We start from the raw sequence: 23,797 nt of genomic DNA, 5'->3' as shown, positions 1-23,797 counted from the left end.
ATAAAACCTACAAACATACAAGCATGCATACTGCAGATAGTAAATGTAGGATAATCTGTAATATATCTGGGCACTTTCCATGAAAATTTCAACTATATGATTTATATCACAGCGTTAGTCCTATTTGATTTCACCAAATAGGACTAACCAAAACACCATCAACTCAAACAACAACTAATAAAACATCGCAGTGGTCTGTGCCTCAGTATAACGGACTTGCCCAGTAATTTGCTGCTGGGACACAAAGTAAAGCCTAAAAACTGCTACTTCGCTATCTCACTGCAGCATGGGTACAAAACTGCATGCCTGCCAAATTACTTTTGAGTACTTCCTCCTATTTTTGGTGTTATTTTTTTTTCCCTCTGGCCTTACAGAGGTTAACTTCTGAAAGTGATTTTCTTTCATTTTCCTACGAACTCAGATATTTTGTTGCCAGATTTAAAAGCGCCAAAAAGCTATTGACACCATCTGTGTGATCTAAACTGTGCAGCAGACAAGTTTCTCGTTCATCGCCAAACTTCTAAAGCAGTGTGCAAGGGTCATCCTTTAAAAATCACTCCATCATAAATCGAATATTATAAAACTGTAAAACATAAAAAAAGGGACAAATGCCAAAAATGCTCCAGTTTCTATTTAAAGCAACGCTTTGGTCCAATTCTACTAAAACACCAAAACATGGCAGGTTATTATGTCTACAGGTGCATTAACTAATCAACCGTCATTAAAACAAAACACAAACACCTGAAATTTTCTGTAGCCGGTCTTTACTTACTTTTCCGCAGTAGTTTCTGTATATTGAACCGTCACAATCTGGCTACCTTCGTCCTCCTTATTTCCTGCTTTCTGTTGAGGAAAAACCAGACAATTAGCTATAATCTGTGTAACCACATCAATGCCCATCAAAGAGAGCAGTAAAAACAAACAGTACACACACACACACACACACACACACACAAGTGTCAAGGTTTTCTCCTGATAAATTACATCTCGTTCAGAAATTTTACAGCTGTCATGAAGAGATAAAGACTCAGGTGGTGATCCACAGGCATGTGTTACATCAGAGTGAGCAGATTTACTGTTCAACTCCAAAAGGATAAAACAGCTGAATACAGACAGGCAATAAACACCTCCACCTTTTCTGTTAATACAGATAAGAACAATGTGTGTATATATGAAGTGGGCAGATGGTCGGCTTTAGTAGACTGGACCTGCTGTGACAGATTTTGAAAAAAAAAAAGAAAAAATATGGAAAAAAGGAGCAGGGGGCACTAATCCCATAGCTCCCCTCTAAGTGTTATGTTTACTTTCTCAGGGCTGCCGGATTAAATTCAGCCCAATAAAGAGAAACGAGAGGCAGAAAAAGGGGTAGGTGTGACTGGAGGTGAAACAGTGGTGAAAGACAGGCTTTGGGTCGCCAAGAAACTTTTAAAGTGGAATGGCTTGAAATCCAAATGAGGTTTAGTTTGCAATATGTATTGCCAGCAGCGAATATCACGTAAATTTGTGCACGGACCATTACGTGTGTTTTACTGTTTTCCAAAACACGCTGCTGTGACTTACCAGAATCGTCCTGGTGGGTTTGTGGTTGCTGTTATTCTCTCGTCTCGATTTGGTCTGGTGAACTTCGTGACGGTGGACCCAACCCCTCAACTCATGGGCCAACCTGCCAAATTAACACAGTGCGTCTTTGCATTTTAGCATGAGGGAAACATATGGACAGTAAGCTGTATATGAAATAAAGTTACTTACTCAATGCACTTGGTCCTGTTGACAGAAGGCTGGCAGGGCGGAGATGGTCTGAGAAAGATGGGATCCTTTACCACCATCAGGGCTTTATCTTCAGATCTAAAACGGAATAAAAAGCACACAGATGTGAAATAACAAAAAAGCCAAAACTTTGCACAGCCACTAAGATACTTGAAAATCTACGTCAACCTGCTAAAAATATTCCCCACGTGCTGTGAAGCAAGAGCCAATATGGCGGCGTGCAGTTCACTGCAGGCAAAGAACCCATGGTGGAATAAGTAACAGAGAACAAAGTGGCACCAAATTGGAATTCATCATGGCTTTAATGTGGATGTGGTGATACTTACACTAAAAACTAATAAAATAGTTTTTTTGGTTCTTTTTGCTCAACATGTGCAGAGGTGGCAGTGAGCCAATCGCTGAATGCATGCATGAAGACGAATACTTGCATCAAAGGGGCGAGTGCAGCGACGCATGCTGCTGTAAATCCTGCGCACAATTATCATAACCATGCTACAGAGTTGAGCATTGCCACCCAAATAGCCACATATAGTCTGACTCTGAACACAGACAGATGAAAACAATCAAATGTTACCACGTTTAAGTTCAAATGATTAGCACCACACAGCACCTCCTGACTCTGGTTAGAGAGTTACAGAAAGTGAATGATTATATTGCTTGAGGTGCCGATGTAGACTATCCAAAGAAAGTGCCCACCTGTGCGGGGCTTGTTAAGAAAAATGTAAGTCAGCGACGTAATCCCTCCCCTGGGCCTCACTGATGTGAGCCAATTCGTTGACTGCGCCTCATTTTCCCGTCTCTTAATGTCCTGGAAATGGTTCCATGAGACAACATGTCAGACCAAAGAGGCCTGATAGTAAGTTTAAGAGAGGGGCCCATTTTAACCTTCAAGCACATGAGGGGCTTCCTGTTCAGTGGGACCCTAAGATTAGATTGCATATCTCCCCAATCATTCTTCTCACTGCTGCGTTTGGTGCTGTCACCCCTTTTGCAAAGGCTAATGTGTTCCTTCCTGCCTGTGCTATGTTTAATGCTGCTGAGAAACTTGATACTACACAAGAACAGTCTGCATTAACATGTGACATACTCTACGCAGAGATCTAACATACAACGCAGGTTGGCAATGCCTTGGAGACGTTAGATGTTTGACCACCTTGCAAAACATAATTTTCATGACATGGGGAGTCAGGTATGGTACCAAACAGGAATGTTATTCATGCAATTTACAAATGTAACTGCAGCACCTGGAGTGCATTTAGAAAAAAAAAATATACATAAGCACATAGAAAAATAAACTATTAACAATATAAAGCTTTCTGTCAAACAAGAACTGACCCCAATTTCTCACCTTGCAATTCAAAGCACAACTACTAGACTACTAGCAAGGACGCTGGAGGCATTCAAACGGCTGTTTGGACAAGCTAGGTGATCAGCTGCCACTTGTGTTTACATGGGCCTTAATGAGCTTCACCAGTTCAGACTGAGCACAGGCACAGGTGCATCCTGGTCTACTTACATACTGGATAAACATGCTGTTGTGAAGGCAGTTAGGGGGTTTATCTCATTACCTGTCGCCCATCTCAGACGGCCAGCTGCCAAGAGCCTCAGGACCCATCAGGTGTTCAATTTCCGCCTCCGGTGAGAAACCCAACAGGTGTCTACCACTGTGCTGCATGGAAGCAACTTCGAGCGAAGAGCCTGGGCCACCCTGAAACAGACTGAGGACAAAGAAAAAAGTGAGTTAAGAAAAACAAAAAACCCACAGGTGAGGTAAAATCAGGACACTTGAGGTAGAAAAGAAAAGAAATGTAAAAAAAGAACTTGGTGCTGGACTTAGATGACCGCTGAAATGCATGTGGCCCACATCCTGTGCACAGGAGGGATTTTTGTTTTTAGCCACGAGCAGAATCTGAACTCTGATCTCGACTGCACAACCCAAAGGGCGCATGCACACAAGCAAAAATACACACAGTTACTTTGAGTGGTATTACTACGCCGTGTGGCATTTTCATTTCAAAGGATCTAACCTCAAAGCGGGCATTTTTTACATTCCAGAGGAGAGCCCAAACACAGAAAGCCACAGATGTGAGCACAGGTAGAGGCTCACACACACTTCAGATGCTGTGAATACAACCGCAAAAGGAAACTCATTCGCAGTCCCAGGAAACTTATCCATGTTTAACCTCTAGATAAAAAGGAAAAAAAGTGGATTTTAGTAAAGAGAAGTTTCAGATCCAGAAAAGATCTGCTTGGATCCTTGTGGAGAATGCCATTCCCAGTAGGAAATAAACATTTTTATAAAATGAGAACAGAAAGTGTTTCAATACACTTGGAGGTGAACTGCGCTCTTGAGTTACACAACCCCTCCATCTGCTAGCTGAGAGTAATCAAGTTTTTTTCCCCCCTTGCTGTAGTTTTATATAACTCATTACAATTTGTCCCAATTGTTAATATTACAAGCAGAGATAAGAAAAATGACCATGTGCAAATGCTTTTTACGTTTCTTTCTTACGTTTGAAGCCAGAATGATTTTATTTTACTTTCGCGAGTGGTAACAGTTTACTTTTGCCCCAGCCCATCCCAGTGTTTTGAGAGTTATTCATCCATTAGTCAAGAAGTCCTATAAACTCTGGCAGCAACATCAGAGGACTGAACTGTACACACGAGAACAATACGGCACATATGAACTATTAATCGTCACTTTCTTTTCCAAGAGATTGGCTTTGGTCAGGATAAAGGTGGGCTTTTATAGTATGTGCATTAATGGACAACACACTGCTCAGTACTATGCTCTGGTGCTTGGCTCCAGAGCATAGTAGTAAAGTCTTACGGGGAAACCCCCAAAAGTATTATCATGCAAAGTCAATGACTTTTAATATACACAAATATTAGCTCAACCGATAATCGCCTTTTATTTCCTTTTACTTTTTTTTCAATATACTTGATAAAAGAGATTTTTCTTAGTTTTGAGGGAGTGAGGGGGTAAAAAGTTGAACACATCGTCTGAAAAGGAAAAAGTTTTTTGCATAATATCTTACATGTAGGGCGTGCTTCCCACTGTGAGTCATGGGGCTTCCCATTTCTATTCAATCAATAATCATGGCAGAAATATTCATGCAGCCTGATAATATCAGCCGTCATCAGCACTCATTTGGTTTGAATTGAATTTCAGCCATCGAACACTGTATCAAATTACTTTTTATGGCAAGTGAAAGCATTCATTTGTTCAGTGTCCCGCGCTCACCTCATTGGTCCGACATTAAGAACGAGGAACACCACGACCACCATGAGGCACACCGCTCTCCTTTTGGGTGCTGTTGCTTTCAGCACTGTATTCTGCAGAGAAAGCGAGGAAACACACTGTAGTAAAAACTACTTTCAACATTTGCAGATGCTCCTGTATCGTGAGGGAAGAGCTGGTCTTATCTCACCTCGCTCAGAATGCACTCCAGCTGTTTCTTGAGGTTGCCGTTCTCACTCTTGAGCACCTCGTTCTCAGACAACGCCACCTTCAGGCGAGCTTCCAGCGAGAGCAAATACTCTTTCTTCTTTTTCCGAGACAGGGACGCTGACTCGCGGTTTTTTATCATGCGCTGCTGTCTCTGGGACAACTTGGACTACAGTGGGAATGTGAGAAAAAACAGAAACAAGGACATCATTTATTATTGAAGTTACACCAATATTTTATCCTTCTTCCTAATCACCTGTTGGACTGCAGACCACAGGTTCTTCTGACTTGTGTGATAGTTGACTTAAAAAAAAATTATTATGAATCACATGAGAAGGTCTTTTTAGTAAAATGATCCAAAAGTGTCTTGGGAATGAGGAGAAAACTAGAAACATCTCGTGCTTCCAAAAAGTTAGGTTACAGTATGTATCCACGGCTGTCTCACCCAATATGCTTTACAGACATCATAAATACAGCATCAGAGGAGATTTACTCAATCACTACATCTCTACACAGTCACCACTGGTACAGAACTTACTTTCTGTTCCAGAGTGATCGTGCTGAATACCGCTGGCAAAACATTATTATTTCCCAGAGTAGCTGATCTTTAATCTTTTGAGTGTATTTTTTGGATAATTATGGGAAATAAGCGTGTGAACGTGTGCTTTGTGATTTCACAGTGACTTTGACCTTTGAGCGTCAAGTCCAATCAAGAACTGAGGATGGGATTAACAAAAAAGAAACAAAAAACACAAAATAAAAACAAAACAAAAATAAAAACAGATGGGACTGCCCATAAACACAATTACTCGGAGCACAGCTTCTCTGGGAAACTAAACCTCATTTTACAGTCAATGCTAAAGACGTACGTTATATTCATTTGTATTTACTGTCATTTCATTTCAAATATATGCTCCGACATCTGCTCTGTCGATTTCTTAAACCAACACCCACTCATTAACACTTGGAACACATGAGGTATATTGAAAAATACTGAGGAAGAAGAGGTGGGAGAAGGCAGAGGTTTGAATTGCAGAGGTTGGCATGAGAAAGAAGAAATCACAGGAAACGCAGAAAATAAATGGAACCAGGAAAGATAAACCCAACATAAAAGCCAGTGCCGACTATGTTATTCTCACCCGGAGACTCCCTCTGTTGCTGGTGCTCCAGTTTACTTCAGTGATAGAATAATAAACAGACACATTAAGGATGTGTTGTAAGGTTAATGACAATTCTTCAGCAAATCCTGGCATTAACATCGCTCCAAAGAGCCCTTAAGTGTATGCTTTAAGTAAAATATTTACACCAGGATCCTCGAGGGGGATAAAAGGTCACCTGCAATGCTTCTATTCTATATGTGTGTTTAGAAAAGGTGTCACTCATTGATAAATGGGTTCACATCAGGCACACATAAACACAGAAACAGTTTATATGTTAGTGGTCTAAATGTGGAAACGTAAGAACGGCCACAGCCAGCATCCATTGTTTTAACTCTCAAGGTAAACTATAAATAAATAAATACAATTCTGGCATTTTTTTTTCAGTTTAGATTTGTTTATCTGAGGCTTTTGTGTGAATCAAGACTTAAAAAATATCAACATAAACAAATTAATAAATAAATAAAGACACGCTCAAGTAGTCAGATTCTTTCCACTTGACGTCAGTAAGATGAGAACTGAAATCTAAGTCTCGCATGCTAACCCAACTAGTGCATATGTTAACATGACCTCTCTCAAATTAACAGAACCAGTGGCACAGATTATCCAAACACCTTCATTGTCCACCCACTCCCCAGCTATCTCGCCGCCCCTCTTCTCCAAACACAAACGTCCTCCTAAGCGTAAGTCTCTAAGATCCAGGGTCTAATAGCCCCACTGGTGATTAAGTTATTTGGATCCCTGTATTTGTGTTCTGTCTCCTGAGAAACTCTTCTGTCTCCCAGCCGAGCTCTGGGAGCCGTGCCACTAGCCCGAGCCTGGGAACATTGCAAGTAAGCAGTTACCAGGGAGTGAAGAGCATGGGGAACTTCATGTCGCGTCCACAATGAGGCTGGGCAGGAAGATGTGGGGCAAGGGGCAAAAAAAAAAAGAAAAAGAAAAAAGGGCTGAGTGGCATTTCTCAAGAAGCTTGGCGGGTTGAGAGGCTAACAGTGATACTCGTTCACACTCAAACTGTTTGAATGCCAGTGGGAAATGCAAACAAGGGGAAAAAATGCCCATTAGCTGAGCACAGCTCATATAGCAACAGCTGCAGACAGCTGTTGGTTTACTGATCAGTGCTGTGTGAATGCGTCTAATTGCATGATCATCCCAACTCCTGCTCAACAGCACTTCAACAGATGAATATGGGTGAAGAGAGAAAGGCGTACAGGGGTCTGACTGCCACAATGCAAGTGAGGAACTCCTCATTCAGTTCAACAGTTCAAGGACTGTTCCAAAAGGAAGTTTGTGATTAACCATTAATCTATCCAGATGATAGTGGCTTCCTCTAACAGGTCAGGGTGTAAATGTTTCATGATTTTACTGTGAGTCATAAACCCTTATAACTGTGAAATGGTTTCCATAGGTGAAATTTCAGTCGAGCGTGACACAGACAGCCGCCGAGATCACAAGTCCCCCAACAGTTGAAAGGATGCACAAAGTACCAACAAAGAAAACCTCTTTGCTAATGCAGGAGGAAGCCGGGAGAGAGACGTGATGAGTTACAGATCTGTAGTAGCCAATGTGGTTGCAATATGTTGAGCATACAGCAAGCAGAATGATGAACCCTACTTCAGCCATGAAGTTTGCTAATAGGGTGTGAGTGGATCAGAGCAGAGTTATTATTGTTGTGTATTTTCTAATGGGATTTTTGTTTATTTCGTTTTGACTTCTTGCTATTAATTCAGTTTAGTTTCAGTTAGTTTCCAGAGTGTGTTTGGTTGTTTCAGTTGAATTTTTATTGTTTAAAAATGTTTAGTTTTAATTTAGTTAATAATTATTATTGTATGGAGGGCATGAGCCAGAGGCAAGATTTAGGAAAATTAGTACAGGCAGTAGAACTTTTGGAAATCAGTTGACTCTTAATAAACACATCAAATTTAGTTAACTATAATAACCCTGGATCAGAGTTATGGCAGTGCAAAGACAAAATTTCGGAATTATGTATAAACAGTGTGCGATTAACTGTACTGTGCTTCTGAAAAAAAAAAGATATGTTAAAAATGTGGGGGAAATCAACTATATAACAGTTACTACTATTTTTCCCCATCAGCAGTATGCAGTGTGCTTGTACAGAGGGACTACAAAAAGGGGTCTTAAGTTAAGTAATCATGTGTTATTTACTCAGCGCCTACTTTGTTCAACTGCTAATGGCAAAAAAAGGTGATTTAAGTGACTTCTGAGTATTTCAGAAACTGCTGACCTACTGGGATTTTCCCACACAACCATTTCTAGAGTTTATAGAGAGTGGTCCAAAAAAGAGAAAATATCCAGTGAGTGCCAGTTTTCTGGGTGAAATGCCCTGTTAATGCCAGAGGCCAGAGGCACACTATGGGCCTATTAGTACCAAGTGTGAATGCCAAAGCCTACCACACTATTGTTACTGAACATGTCCATTCCTTTTTTACCACAGTGTACGCGTCTTACAGTGGCTGCTTCCAACAGAATACGGTACAAAGCTCTTCAACATGACAATGAGTTCACTTTACTCAAAAAGCCTCCACAGTCACCAGATCTCAGTCTAATGGATTAAGTCTGAGACGTAATGTATTGGAACGAGATTTGCAACATCGAAGTGCAGCCAGCAAATCTGCAGCAACTGTGTGATGTTGCTGCAAAACCTCAGAGGAATAGTTCCATGCACCTTGTTGAATCCATGTCACGAAGAATTAAGGCCATTCTGAAGGAAAAAGGGTCCAAGTACTAGAAAGGTATGCCTGGAAAAAAACTGGCCAGTGAGTGGATTCAATGTTTTTAATCAAGCTCAGTCTCAGCTGTCCAGCTTTAGAAATAGTTCTGATGAAAAAAAAAAAGTTAAACATGCCTAAATATCTAAGTTAGCTGTAAGCAGGGACCACCAGGCCTTCCTGGGGTCCACGCCTGTAAATCCTTCCATCCTACTAATGGGAACCTTTGTTGAGGCCTGCAATTTCAGACGGGATTGTTTTCCCTTGCATGTATGCACGTGCACACAAACACACACTCACACACACATAAATCTAAATCCCTTGCCGTTTGGGAGCCCATTACACTACACTGACCCAATCCCTGATGGGTATTTACAGCTGTCGCACTGCACAACACCTGTCTGAAGCATGTAATCCTTTGCAGCCGTTTAACATCCAGGCTTACGCAGGCCAAAATACAGTACTGTGGAGACCAGAATCAGCGACACACACAGACTTACTGTAGATACAACATGCAGCAACACCTGGCACAAGCATGCCATCTTTAACAGGCATTTTACACATCCACAAGCCTATCAAGTCCACCACTCTGCTGCAGCCAAACCACAATGAGTGAACACAGCTGCAGTGCGCTCTCACGAAGAGTCAAGCAGCTCACATTCGCCTTGTTGTGCCACAAAAACAACCAACTTCATTGAAATTGCTATAAATATAAAAACATTCCATCCTTAACAAAAAATGTGTAAAAACTGCCCCAGTTGTCCTTTAAAAGGCCCTTCAGAGGAGCTTTTTAAATTTCCACTACCTTTTTCTCTTGGTAAATAAGGTGAACTTCAAAACTTTGGATCTCTTTGTCCTGCTAACAATTAAATGTTTACAGACCCTTTCTTTTAATCACCTATTATAAACTTTATTGACTTGGTTGGCTTTACAAATGGCTGAGAGGAGTATTTGTTTTGGCTTCTGAGGTCTGGAATTCCTCGACATTTTTCTCGATGTCTGGCACAAAAAATGCTTCTCTAGACTGAATTATGCCCGTGATAATTGGACAAGTTCCTCTACGCCCTTTTAGGGGTGGACGGCTTTTACAGCTAGAGGTCAACCATTACATTTCATTAAAAAAACAAAACAAAAAAACCAGACACTTTTCAGAATCGTTTAAAAAAAATTAACCGATTAACCAAGTTAAGATGATGTGAACTTTTTTTCATGTTCACATATATCACTGCCCCATGAGATAATAACAGCAGAAATCTGGATACATTTTCCCACTATCACCACAGAAATCACTGCACATGGTTTTAGAGACATTCCACAAATGTGACACATTGTTTTCCATAATTAACAAAGGTTCAAAATATGTCAACTTTTCATTTTTGCAACTTTACTGTTCAGCCTAACGCTAAGGAGACATGCTGTGAGTGTGGAAGTCCTGCTAACAAAACAAACAAGTCTGAAAGAGGAGACAGAGTGAGAACATGTTTCTCAACCCAATAAAGGTCAGATGAGAACAAGACATGAGTAACTGCTGTGCTGGAGACCAAAGCCCGAAACAACAGCGAACTTGCTAAAAGTCACGGCATGTCGCTAGCCTCAGGTCTTTAAAAGATCACGACAAACACTCCCACACAAAATAAGACAAGCACTTGTAAAAGTTGGTGACCCTTTATGAAGAGACCAAAAAAAATGTGCCATAAACAATAAAAAAATACTACAAGTTTACTTTATGTCTTTTAAATTGCTGGGGCATTTTCTGCAGCAGTTAATGGGGCCGCGGTCGCATGTATACGCTGTCGTAAAAATCAACCAGGGAGAAATGAATGTGTGTGGGGAAAGCACAGCATTTATGAATCGCCGCAGCTGTCCTGGCATCACCCCTGAACGCATCACACGAAAGAATACACCCTCTGCCATTAATACTGAAAGCAATGTCCTGCTATGACACTGAACGCATCGTCTGAAAGACATTACATAACATATCTATCTTTCCAGTAAAATCCCACAGGTACAAACAGAGCAGAGGCCAGTGATGATCATCTATAAACTGATTGTGGTTCCATAAAACCTTCAGTAACTCTGGCTTGATTTGATTTTCAAACTAATCTGTTCTATTGTAGCAAATTTTAAAAAAAAAAAAAAAAACCCCACTCATCATCTATTTGCATTTTTACATGCGTGTGTCATCTCAGTGCTCTGCAGCATTCGTTCAGATTTATCTCCGATTACAAAGTGAAAATCATTCATTTTAGATCATAACGTGGTCTCAAGCCAGGGTTCTCAAAGTGTGGTCTGTGGTCACAAATGGTGGCCGTTGTTAACATTTTATTCGGCCCCTGCGCACAACAAACAAAGAATGTGATTCTCTACATTTCATACTACGTATAATAGTGCAAAATGAGACAAAAGGAACAGTTTTCTTCAGTTTTAACTTCTTAGGGGTGGCTGTGGTTTGGGAGATAGAGTAGGTGGTCTCCTAATGGGAAGGTTGGTGGTTTGTTGCCCAAGCATACTTTGGTATGATCTGCATGCCAAGAAATCCTGGGGCAAGATAATGAACCCTGAGTTGCTCCAAATGCATTCACCAGAGTGTAGGTGTATGCCATCGTTAGAGAGAAAGCACTGGTCTAGAGGCAAGGCACAGAAAAAGGTGCTTTGTGTGAATGCATGTGTGAGACATATTCTATAAAGCCCTTCGAATGCTCATGTAGAGTAGAAAAGAGCTGCATAAGAACCAGTTCATGTAACTTTCAGTTCTGCTCTAGACACCATAAGTCACCATAAGAAACAGAGTTGGTTTCAAGAAATGCCACTTCACCAGTGCTTAAAAAAAAAAGAAAACCCCCAAAAAACTACAAAACTTGCACAAAAATGACAACCACCAAGATAAACCATCCTCTGAGCAGTGACATTGCAAAGTAAGTGTTTCACATGTGGATTTCTATAGCCCTCCATCATAAACTGGCTCCCTACACTGGCACTTAGTCATCAAAACTTCGAGTGCCCCTGGTATAAAGTAAATTAACGTGCCTGGTACGCACTCTCTACGCAAAAAAAGCAGCAATTTGTGTCTTCAGTGACTGGCATGGTCCATGCAGAGTAATAACTTTTCTCTCAGTGTGAAAAATAGATTCATTATTATAAATAATAGCTATAAATGCTTTTTCATTTCCACCATTTTAACCAAAAATCAAAGTTAATGGTTTGTGAGATTAAAATAAATACAAAAAAAAAACAAGGTTAAAATGGGGGAGTTTAGGTTGGACAGGATCCAGTTCAAGCGTAAACACCAGGAGCACAGCATCACAAAGTGAGCAACTGCACGCACACTCACGATGCATAACAATGCTGCTCCATGCAAGCGCACACAGGCAAGTACTTGCATGTCGATGCACACACGCGCACACAAACACAGGTGTTGAAGGCACCATTTATTCCTGTGAATTACTTGGGCACATTGCTAGTTAGGTAGCAAATTAAAGACTACGACCATCACAGTGTTTCGTGAGCTTAAAAATCCTACCTATCCTTAAGATACTCCTCCACTGTAAGAAGATCTGTCGTTGAAATACTCATTAAAGGCCTGCATGCTTCTAAAACACATAGGGTTAAAATAAAAATGTTTTACAAGCATGTAATTTTATTTTTTTTGGTAAACTTGCTCTGAACGATAATCAGATATATTACTCCGGCGCTTTCTTTTAATTTTATATTTACTTTTAACTCCAACTCTGTACAGTTTGCAAAGCACTTTTTAACCTGTCTATGAAAAGTGGAACAAATAAGAATTATACTACTTATACTTATACCACCATATGTGCCTGCATTTAATGCACCTGATTTTAGAGTAAACACCCAACAAATCCCCACAAAAACAAGTTCAGTTAACAGTCAGCATACAAAGAAAGATGAATAATCACGACACACAAAATAAGAAAAAATCTTCTTATTTTTTTACTGTATATTTTATGGATAAGAGCTTTTAAACCAGAAGTGGTAACATCTCAGTGTTGAGTGATTATATAGAAACTCTCATACAAGAAGAACTCACATCATCCTCTGAGGATGGGGTCAAAAGTGTGCCTGAAACCACTGGTGGAGCAGCGACGGGTACAGACCAGTCCTGGCTGAGTGCTGGCATAGTGACCACACTCCCAGAGATGGCCTGTGGTGTTTGGATCTGCAGTAGCTGGCTTGGCTGAGACAGCAAAAGAGGGTGACCTGAGAGAGAGAGACACACAGGCTTTTTTCAAATTAAAGGTCTTAACCATGCTAATCATATTTTTATTGTGTGATTAACATAGACTAATGAAGATTACTTTGCTTCTTTCATCCAGCTTTCGTCTTGTACAGTGACAATACACAAGAGGAAGATGAGCCCAATGTGCCCTGTAAAAATGGTGCAGGTGGTACACTCCAGTTCCTCCAAACTCCTCCCTGCCTCTGGTGACCTACATACACCTCCTTCTCTTTAACAGGACTTTTTGGTTAAGATTACAGGTGGAGAAGATGTTTGCCATCTTGAGCCGTGGTCTTAAACTTGCACATTCCACTGTGATAGGTTTGTGATGTTTATGAGCCTAAACAGACATAAATGTGCACGTGTCCCCACACTTGAAGTACAACATAGCTCAAATGAAATAAACAAGGAAAACCTTAACATAATGCAAGACTGTCATTATAAATTAAGGCCTTGCTAATGCAGAAGCCTCCCAGAGTGGTGTGCCAGGAACCACTCGTCAAGCTGACCCAGCCACCTTCCCCTTTAATGCTAAACCTGTCAATGCTAATTGTGCAAGTGTTTGCCAGTTCTGCTAATGAATGTGTGCAGTGCCAACACCAAGTCCTGCGCCCACGTTCACCATGTGTAAGAATTCATAGGCCTAAAAAAAAAAGTCAAACATTTGCTTCAGCATGTTTGTTTGTTGGAAACTAATCAATAAACAGTTTCATTTCCTTTCTTTCTGTTTTTAAATCATCCCGTTGCTGAGGAGGTTTACTCCTCAGCTGTGAATGTTGATGAGCTCATAAAACAATACCCTTCATAGCACTGAGCATGCTTGAATAAATTTCCATCTGGGGTTTTGCATTTGAATGTCTTGGCCTTAACCATCTGCCATCTTGGCCGTTACAAGGCAGACAGCGGAGCCAAGTTCAAATTCACTTCGAGAGAGGTCAGATGCTCCACCCATTTGGGAACCAAGCAATGACATAAGTATTTACATTGGCTTAGATGCTGCTGATGTAACAAACACAGAGGGCCTGACTGGTCACCCAGAAAGGCTAAACCAGAAAGAAACAACAGCAATAATGACTCTAATGCACGAAACACATAGCAGCCCATAAACAGTCTCACTTTTTGGTTGGAAAGCAAGCTTGTTCGGCTATTTATTCAAAATAATGATTTCAAGAGAGCATATTTTTTTCAGATGTCAGGCAAATATGGACATATTTTGATTAGGATAATCTACTGTCTAATTTTATTCTTATGTTTTGATCATCAAGCAAAATAGTGAGACACAGAGCCTCACAGAGCAAAAACTGTGGTTAAAGCACCACCTACTGGCAAAGATACAAGAATGAAATGATTGCTTACGAAAGATTCAGTAGCACTGACAACATAATCCTGATATAATATCATCTCTAAATTATGAGTTACAAAGTATTATGAGTAACAAATATCAAATTGCCAGTTAATATGACTAATGCAATGGTCTGATTCAATACAGTGCAGTGAGAAACATGTCTTGACGTGTTGCAGTGTGAGCCCTGACCTGCAGGGGGTGCTGGTTTGATGTTGACTGGAGCTGGTTTTACCACAGGGAGCACAGTGGTCTGCAGGGGCTGGATGATGATTGTCTTGGCCTGCATGGGAGCTGCTGCTTGAGCCAATGGCACAGCTGTAATCAGTGGTTTGGGCTGGATGGAAACCTTTGGGCCAATCTGAATCGGCTTCTTGATTGACTGAACTGGCTTGGCTGGTGTGCATATGTCAAAGGACAGGGATGGAAGTAGTTAGACAAGGAAACGGTATTCATATAAATATCCTAAGCTCAGGAAAACAAATATGCATTTACAGTTATAAGTTATTCTTAAAGGACCCCTTTTTTTTTTCAGATCATCCCCACTCTTTTCAGACAGGACACGACATCCCAGAGTTTTGCAAACCCATATTGTGGTGCAAAAATAGCAAATCTTCCCTGTTTTAGTAATCAAATGTCTAAATATTGAGAAAAGCTGAATAGCTAGCAGACGTGTGGTGGCAGAAGCTGCCTCACCTCGTGCCACCTGATTGGTCCTCTTTGCAGCTTTTTTAGGTGGGGAAGAGATTTCAGAAAAGCCACTGGACTCTGAGCAGACTGAAAGAGGAGACGGCTGCGATTGTGGAGACAGGGCCTCATCCTGAATGAAGAAACAAATGAGATTTAGATCGTGTATCTTCGAGGACATGATCAGTGTAGTCACATCACTGTTTAAATACGTTTCACCTGTGACACTATAAATTAATTTGTGAAATCCACTTGTACTCTATGTGTGCTCAAGGCACGCCAGATAAAAACAGATAAAGTGTCCTTGTCAGTACTCAAAGACTCCAGCAGACAAATGTGTCCTTGGAGAAGTCAGGATGATTCCTTTAGCAGACAAATGCATGCAGACTGTGTTGGGGCCAGAAAAAGATGTAACCCTTGTCCTTGTTTTGACACGCTGTGAAAACATCTGCCTGCTAAATTATGCTAATATGCTTGAAGCTGTCAGCACCTTTTTTTCTGTTTTTAACGAGACGTTGGAGCACATTTCAGATGGATGGCAAATTATTAATCTGACAAGGTGTTTAAGGCTTTTGGTAATAAGTGTCTCAAGTGTGTGCATCACCATCCAAAAGGAAAGAGCAGCTGTCATTGTTTGAACACCATCTGGATGAAAATTTTTGTTGCTGCGACTGCTCAAAAGAGGGGCAAGCATGTAAATAATCACAATGTGAAACAAAGCGCAATTTGCATTGGAAATGCAATTCAAATGCAGAAAAACCAGGATGGACAAAGAGTTGAAAACTGTGTCTTACTTGCAAGGAGCACGGAGACAAAGCTTCCACTGAGGCGGGAGAGGGCACCGAGCTCAGAGTGTGGGCAGGTGACAGAGAGTCCACACTCACCTCACCATCTGGATGCACAAGGACATGGAAACATGGGCAATATGTGTGAGTCTTATTCAGCATAAGCCACTGAGTCTCTCAAGTATTGAACCATTCAATAGTTTTGTATTCTTGGACCATTAAACCTACTGCATGGTGGATGAGTTTGAAAAATAATGACTCATCAATGTTACATGCATGTAGTAAAACAGCTATATTATCCCTGAATAATATCTCTTTTAGATCTATTTATATATTCCTTATTTTGTGCTGCAGTGTGACACAACACTTGTGTTGCCGTACCTGTGGAAATGCTGCATGTATCCATTTCATTCCATGGTGGAATGTCGATGTCAAAGTCCAGATCTGGAACACCGTTGGCCTGAGAAATCAAACATATGGTTTTGAAAAAAATGGACTTCCTGAGAAAGCAGAATGGAAGCAAATGCATGTAGGAGAATCCAATAAATGAATCATTTATAGCTGATAAAATTAAACAGATTTGAATTCTGGAGCATTTATTTGAGTCTACAGTATTCGTTTTGCATGCACGATGTAGGTGGAATTTTTTATTTTTTTGGCGCATTATCTATCTTTGCATAACAAAATGTGGCGGTAGCCATCTTAGGCTCTACCCTCAGCACCACACAGTCAATTTTTTTTTTTCTGATTTGCACTGGGCAGATCTTTCACTTCCCCATGTATTTGCATATTAAGAGGATGAGTTACTCACATAGCCAGCATTATCAAGAGCCTCAAGCAGCTCATCTGCATCCCCCAGCTCATCGCCGAGTTTCTCCAGCTCATCGAACAGGCTTAAGTCTGTATGTCAATGAGAACAGAACACAGACAATTGCTTTCAGTCCATTACAAAGCCTTATCATGAGATTATTGAAGAAATGAATACAGAACAATTACAAAAAATATCTTAAAAATAGGTCTAAATGTTAATGAAAAGGTGTAAGTGCCACATTTGGCTTTTGTCTTTTTTCTTGCGGTGAACTACAAGTAAAAGAGACAAGCTGGTATGATCAAATTTACTGTATTTAGTTAGTTCTGCCATATTCAGTAAGTAGCCCATACAGGCAATGTGTACTTTGGAAATGCTATCAATACAATGCTATCAATACAGTTCATTTTGCCACAAAAACATGCATGCACAACATGCACAACACAGCATAACACAATTACAGACAAAACTACTAACACGAAAAAATGTACCCTTAAAAAAATGTATCTTTGGTTTTTTTTTGGTTTTTTTAGCATAAACTCTAACAGGCCAAACAAGTTTTTTATGGTCACACTTTAACAAATCTGTTTCACTTTCATTTTTAACATCTTATTTGTTTCTTCTATATTTTCTTCCTCGGGTTATTACACACTTCAGCATAAAACACAAGTAAGTGCAAACAGCAAGTCTATTATTAGTAACCTGATTAAAAAATAGCAGTAACAATGATAATAATAGATAACATTAAATAGATAAAATGTTAACAAGTTTTACTTTTCGAGACCTTAAAAACGATTATTAAAAAAACCAGTAAAAATTAGTAAAAAAATCGACATTTTTCGTCTTTTTGTTTTTTTAGGGGGAGTTGTGCACTTTATATATTATCAATATTTAGTATGACATATCTGTAATAATGATCAGACACTGCAGTGTGAAGTGTGCCCCGTCTCCAGTTACAGTCCTGATTATAACTCCAATTACCTGCTGTTACATCATCACAGCATCATGGCTAATGCTAAATGGCTAACTAAGACTTAGGAGTGTGACAAGCACAACACATAAACCTCCTACTTGTGTCTTTAAAACAACCGACTTATAAAAATTCCTCTTTTATTCGGTGCCTTGCTCGGTAACGTGTTGTCTCTGTTGATATCCTGGGTCAGCTACACTGCTCCTCTGTATGGGTCTTTCTAGAATGTGTGAGCTCCGCTGTTTCTTACCCCACTCTCCCCCCTGATCGATGGAGATGATGCCTGCCTCACTATCCATCACAGGGTATTGCCGATGATTTTCGAAGTCTAACGTTAAGTCGGATGACATCCTCTTTTGAATTCATTAGTATATTATCACACTGTAACAAAGCGCGATCCAGCGACCTCTCATACCACTGTTGATCAAGCGGCTGTTTAGGGATGAACTTCCCGTTTAGATACACGTCTGACTTTACCGTCAGTCTACGGGTGCCGCCGAGGGACTTACAACCCGTCGCGCAGCGAGCATGGGCCCGCAGCTGGGAATTTTATTATAATCATTTATTTTATTGCTCTCTGATTCTCAAAACAAAAAACAGTAACAGATACACAGAATAGAAGACTGAGTTATATAGCTATCTAAATGACAGTAAGCAAAATAAGCAGATCTTAAAAGAGTTACAAGTAAGACATGTATATATATAAATGCACACACACATATATAGGAAGAAAAAAAATGAACAAAAACAACAACAAAAAACAATGCGAGAGCGACAGTGACACTAAACAAAGACATTAAAAGCATTACAAATTGCAATGGTTTTAATGCTGCTGGAAAATTTGCATTGCAGCTTGTGGTTCCTAACTGCGCCACCAGGCAGCAGGATAGTACTGCAGGCTCCACGGTACGGCGTGAAACGCTTAGTGTTCAAAAGCTGACTTCTGTCGACACGCAGGAGCTGAGATCATGAGGCAGAAGTAAGTCACTTATGTTAAGTTCTAAAGCAAACTAGTAATTTTAAAGACTACACCTGCATTTCCGCAGTTTAAAAAAAAAACTGAAAAAATCCTGTAGTGGCCGAATATGGTTAAATAAAAGTAATGTTTTGGCAAGGGGTCATTTAAGAGACAAAAATATCTTGTCCATCAAACTGTATATTCAAAACGCAGTCTGCTTTGTGGTAGACTCCAGTGTATTCTTCTCAGTAATTCGTTTTAGTTTAAAGGTCTTTACTTTAAAATGACATCCACAGCCAGCTTTCTCGCTTTTTTTTTTTTTTTTTTTTTTTTTTTTTTTTTTGACAGAGAGGCAAGGCATTGAAACCTCTTGCCTCATGCACATGATGATGTTTCACCATGAGTCATTAAGGCCACATGCACATGGTAGTCATATGAGTTGTCAGAGACACAACAAATAAGGTGAAAAGTGATATCTAATCAGACCAGATTTTCACTGATACTTCCCATATGTTGGGTCTTATTGAAGCCAGAGTCAATTTTGTGAGAGAGAAAAAATTTTTAAAAACAAATAAAGGCATTTTTGGAAGACAGATTAGTTTACACTGGTCATTTTACCCCAGCAGCTAGCTACTGACAGGGCAGCTAGTTCTTAAGACAACCAAACATGGCTGTAATAATGGTCAGAGGAGGTGTGAATTGCATGGATACAGTCTATCCACTCTGTCCACTTCCTGGGGTCCTGTGCTGCTGTGCAGGTCCATTCTGATGTGAACTATACTTGAGTGTCAGAGAGCTCATCTTGGTGTGAAGCTTTTTTAAAAACACATACACAGCTTGACAGTTAGACAACTCTTCACACAGATTATATCTGCTACAATAATAGCTGGACACGCATAGACTTTGCTAGATGTTAGAGTGCATTTTCAATCCTAATCTTAGTTCTGTAAGTAAAACTTTATTTTTAGAGGTCTATAAAAAAGCATTACAGTAAAAGGGAAACATAAATGCAAATATTCTTAAACTATACTTATAGAACATGTGGATGTAAATCAGATCATATAAAATCATTCCGATTTTACAAGGAAAAAAGCATGTTAAGACATTAAAAATGTGTTCTGTAAATATGGACAAGTTAAGCGTCATCACTTCTGTAACTAAACTCAAAGCAGTCCTGCATCAGAGATTTATGTATAGTTGAATAACCCTGGTAATTAATCAACTCTTAAGAGTTATGTTTATGATTTGTGATTTTGAAATAACGCAGTCACTTTAAGTGACATTGTGTGCTAAAAATCAGCGGCAGGTGTACACTGGACTTAATCCTTCATGGGCATTTCAGGTCGTAGTGAGATTAACCTGAGGTGGTCTGGTTGATTCCCTGCTGGATTGGTTTGAAGCTTCTCTCAAAGAGAAATAGCCACTGGTTTTAACTTAATACTTCAAGGTAGAGACTTACATAGAGGTCATCTACATCTAAAAGTCCAGTATATTGTGTTTACTTAGCAGGATATGGTTTTCTATGGTTCCAGTCTAGGGTTTGACTATTAACAGATCTCAAAATGCTAACTTTGTGGTGTCTTGATTATGGTAACAATGCAAGCATATCTGTTTGGAGTCTGTGGACAGTTTGGGACTTATAATATTGAGCGTGCGAAAAGCCCCTGAGAGCCAGACACGAAGAGCAGATTAACAGGTTAACCTGATATGTTGGCTGAATGGTTTAACAGAACATTTGTGTAAAATGGATTAGAGGCTTTGGTCATATTGCTGCTGCTGTTGGTGTAAAAGCTGCTACAACACACCTCCTCCCTTTGTCTGAAATACACCATTCATGCTGACGCTCTGTTAATTTTTTTTAAAGTTTGAAGCAAACATTTTTTAAATCATCGTAGTAATTTTAAATGAACACCAGAGTAGAAATGATGATAATTAAGGGTGCCCAGTGTAATTTTGGGACAGGTAAAGCAGTCACATATATTTTATACAAATATGAACAGCTGATATAAACAGTGTATGTTGCCACTATAAATAACACACAGCAGAATAGGAACACCATGTTATTTGAATATTATGCCCACGTTCACACACTCACAACAAGCTTTTTTGTTGTTAATTTTTCACAAAATCCCTAAGAATAAAAGAATAACCTGTTATGAAACCAGTCTAAGTTACTTTACTATTAGCAGCCTGTAAAAAACCTACTTTGTTTCCATCTCTTGAGTTGAATTAATTAAAAAAAGCTAAAGACTGCACAACTTGACAGACATAAAATAGTACTTTTGCTCTATCAACATAATTCCCACTGGCTATTAGAATAGCACAACGTGTTGTTATTGCAGCATGGTGTGCAGTGTTTCCTTAGAAAATCTGAGGAAAATGGACAAAGGAACGGTGGACCTAAAAAAAAAAATCTAGAGATGAACAAAGTCACTCTTCTTAAGAAAGAGGAAAAAAAATCAGCCATTCAGCTCATCCATGTACTGTTCACTGAAGGGTCACCATAAATGGTCTCAGTGGAGAAGTGGCTGTCATAAAGTCATTCTTAAGGAAGGGAAATGGGTAGAAAAGCCTGAAGTATGCCAAAAAAATATTGAAGCAATGTAAGATGATAAAAGTGAAACAAAAAACTGGAGAACTTTTCCTGAAGACTACTTAAAGAAATTACAAGAAAGCTTGCCTATGAGAGTTCAGGCCATGTGGAATAATAAAGGTGGTCATACCACATATTGACTTTCAGGCCTTTTAGAATTGCATAAACTCTGGTTTTGCCTTATATACTTTATTTCAATTTATGTTGACATATATTTCAATAAATCATTGTAAGCACTTCTAATTTCCCAAGAAAAATAAAAGGAAATGAGTTTTAGCTTAGGATGTTTCACTGTACTGTAGATCAGTAAGTAGAAAAAAGCCCATTTTTTAAGCAGAAAAGGTTTTCAGTCTGTGTGTTCTTGTCTCTCAGTTCATTTTCTTTTTTTAATGCAAGATAACAGTTTCCTCTCATATTGCTTCCTCAAAGCACTTTTGAAAACAGGGTTAAATAAACTCCATTTAGACCAATAAGTGAAGATGTAGACGGTGTCCATGATTTCTCTAACAGGATTTTGCTCAGATGAGTTGTGAGCAGAAACAAGCAAGAGAGCAAGACTCGAGTCTGATGACTTGATGACTGAAAAAGAAGAAAAAGTTGATTACAGCATGTTACTATACTCAATTTATTGGTTGTTTACAGTAATTTGTTACAGTAAATGCTTTGGTGGTTACGTTCTGATGCTCTTGTTATTTGTCATGATGGTTAAAGAGGTGAAACAACACTATTGTTCACAGGAATCTAAATGCTGTGTAAGTAAATTTACATTTACTCATAAAACATTGAGGAGTATCTTGTTAGGAATGTATTGCTGAAACAAATAAACATATAAATAAAATAAAGACCACAGTGAGTGAACAAAGAGCCCCACGCTGGCCATGAGACAATGTAAACTTAATCAAGGAACCAAAAGTAGATGGTGTCATTTATTTGACAGCAGGCTTTAATTAGCATTTACCACAAAACAAATTCTTGTAAATGTGGCAGAGGCCTCATGCTTTGGTGAGCTGACAGCATGTTTCCATTCAGGCTTTTCATTCCTAAAAGATCATTTTGCTGCCACTGAGTATGTCTGTCACTTGATATTGAAATCGTGTCTACATATTTTATTGGGTTTTTGTGCAGTTGTAATTATGCACTGGTGTTTTATGAAAAGACAGCCATACTTTCCTCCCCTGTGGCCACAGGGAGAAGAACTTTACTTAGCAGTGAAAAGGAGCGAGAAAGTTGGGCTACAAGCCTCTTCTAAGCAAAGAGAAAACCCCTTTTGCGAAAGGGACTTTGAGCTACATTTCATCTTTTGTCTGCCAGATTGATGAGCTATGAGATGGATGATGTTCTGTAGTGCTCTGTGGCATTGTCTTATCCCAACCCGCACAAAGAGGGAGAACACTTATCATCGCAGGCTTATGTAGGCTATTGAGCAGGGGGCAGGGGTTGTCAGAATGGTGAAGAGGGGTCCAGGAGGGTGGGGGTGGTGGAAGTCCCTCGGATAAAGCGTGATGGAGGTGGGCTCATGGCTGCGGAGGCAGATGGAGAGAGTCATCTCCCATGACGACGCAGCTAGAACTTCCATCCCGAAGCCAGAGAAGGACGAATGCAGAAAGGAAGAGGGAAAATACAGGAAGCGGGCCAAAAGAATGGTGAAAGACTGAAAAAAATGAACGCACCTATAAGCTGGTGCTGTTTACATGAAAGCATGCGAAGGGGTGATTAAAGGTGACTTAAACAGACCATTTGGTTAAGGTTTCGGTTGGCCTCTTAGCTGCACTGTGACTTGTTAGCAGGTAGCCCAGGTTTGTCGAGCTTGGTTTAGGATTAGGCTTTAGGACATTGTTTGGTGGGAATGGGGCTGTGAATACAAAGGGATTAGCGCAAAGGGTTGCTTCGCTGAGTGGGCTTGAATGGGTGTGTGTGTGTGTGTGTATGTGTGAGCGGGGTGGGGAGGTGGGGAATGAGATCTGAAGTTGATGGATGTTAATAATGTGAATTTATTTTTTAATAAAGCATAAAAACCAGTATGAACATATGTTTTTAGAATTTCAAAATTTTCACTAAAGAAAAAAATACACATATAAACACACAGACTCTTCTATCTATCTATCTATCTATCTATCTATCTATCTATCTATCTATCTATCTATCTATCTATCTATCTATATGTGTAATTCCCACGTCCCCCCTTCTTGAGCCAGAGTGCAAAAAAAGCCCTACCAAAATCATTTCAATGCCTTGAACCATGTGCCACCATTAGGAAGACACAAAGAGAGAGCTGACAAATGACCATTTTAATGCCTCTGTTTGACTTTAATGAAT

General features: G+C 39.8%; 1 protein-coding gene across 1 annotated transcript in view; it reads right to left on the bottom strand.

The window, feature by feature from the left end:
• The window catches only part of atf6 (activating transcription factor 6), a 28,880-nt gene extending 10,470 nt beyond the window's left edge, over positions 1-18,410 (bottom strand). The window contains exons 1-13 of the mRNA XM_003440029.5: positions 18,181-18,410; positions 16,964-17,052; positions 16,534-16,612; positions 16,162-16,259; positions 15,377-15,500; positions 14,873-15,076; positions 13,150-13,319; positions 5,199-5,384; positions 5,012-5,103; positions 3,336-3,485; positions 1,750-1,845; positions 1,561-1,663; positions 773-843 (exon numbers count right to left, since the gene is read on the bottom strand). Of these exons, the coding sequence (XP_003440077.1) occupies positions 773-843; positions 1,561-1,663; positions 1,750-1,845; positions 3,336-3,485; positions 5,012-5,103; positions 5,199-5,384; positions 13,150-13,319; positions 14,873-15,076; positions 15,377-15,500; positions 16,162-16,259; positions 16,534-16,612; positions 16,964-17,052; positions 18,181-18,280 (1,562 nt within the window). The 5' untranslated portion in view covers positions 18,281-18,410. The remainder of the gene's footprint in view (positions 1-772; positions 844-1,560; positions 1,664-1,749; positions 1,846-3,335; positions 3,486-5,011; positions 5,104-5,198; positions 5,385-13,149; positions 13,320-14,872; positions 15,077-15,376; positions 15,501-16,161; positions 16,260-16,533; positions 16,613-16,963; positions 17,053-18,180) is intronic.
• Between the last annotated feature and the right edge of the window lie 5,387 nt (positions 18,411-23,797).

The sequence above is a fragment of the Oreochromis niloticus genome, linkage group LG23 (assembly GCF_001858045.2).
Source record: "Oreochromis niloticus isolate F11D_XX linkage group LG23, O_niloticus_UMD_NMBU, whole genome shotgun sequence".
In the NCBI taxonomy this organism is placed as follows: domain Eukaryota; kingdom Metazoa; phylum Chordata; class Actinopteri; order Cichliformes; family Cichlidae; genus Oreochromis; species Oreochromis niloticus.
The sequence above is the reverse complement of the archived record's forward strand: the minus strand, read 5'-3'. Positions and strand labels throughout refer to the sequence as shown.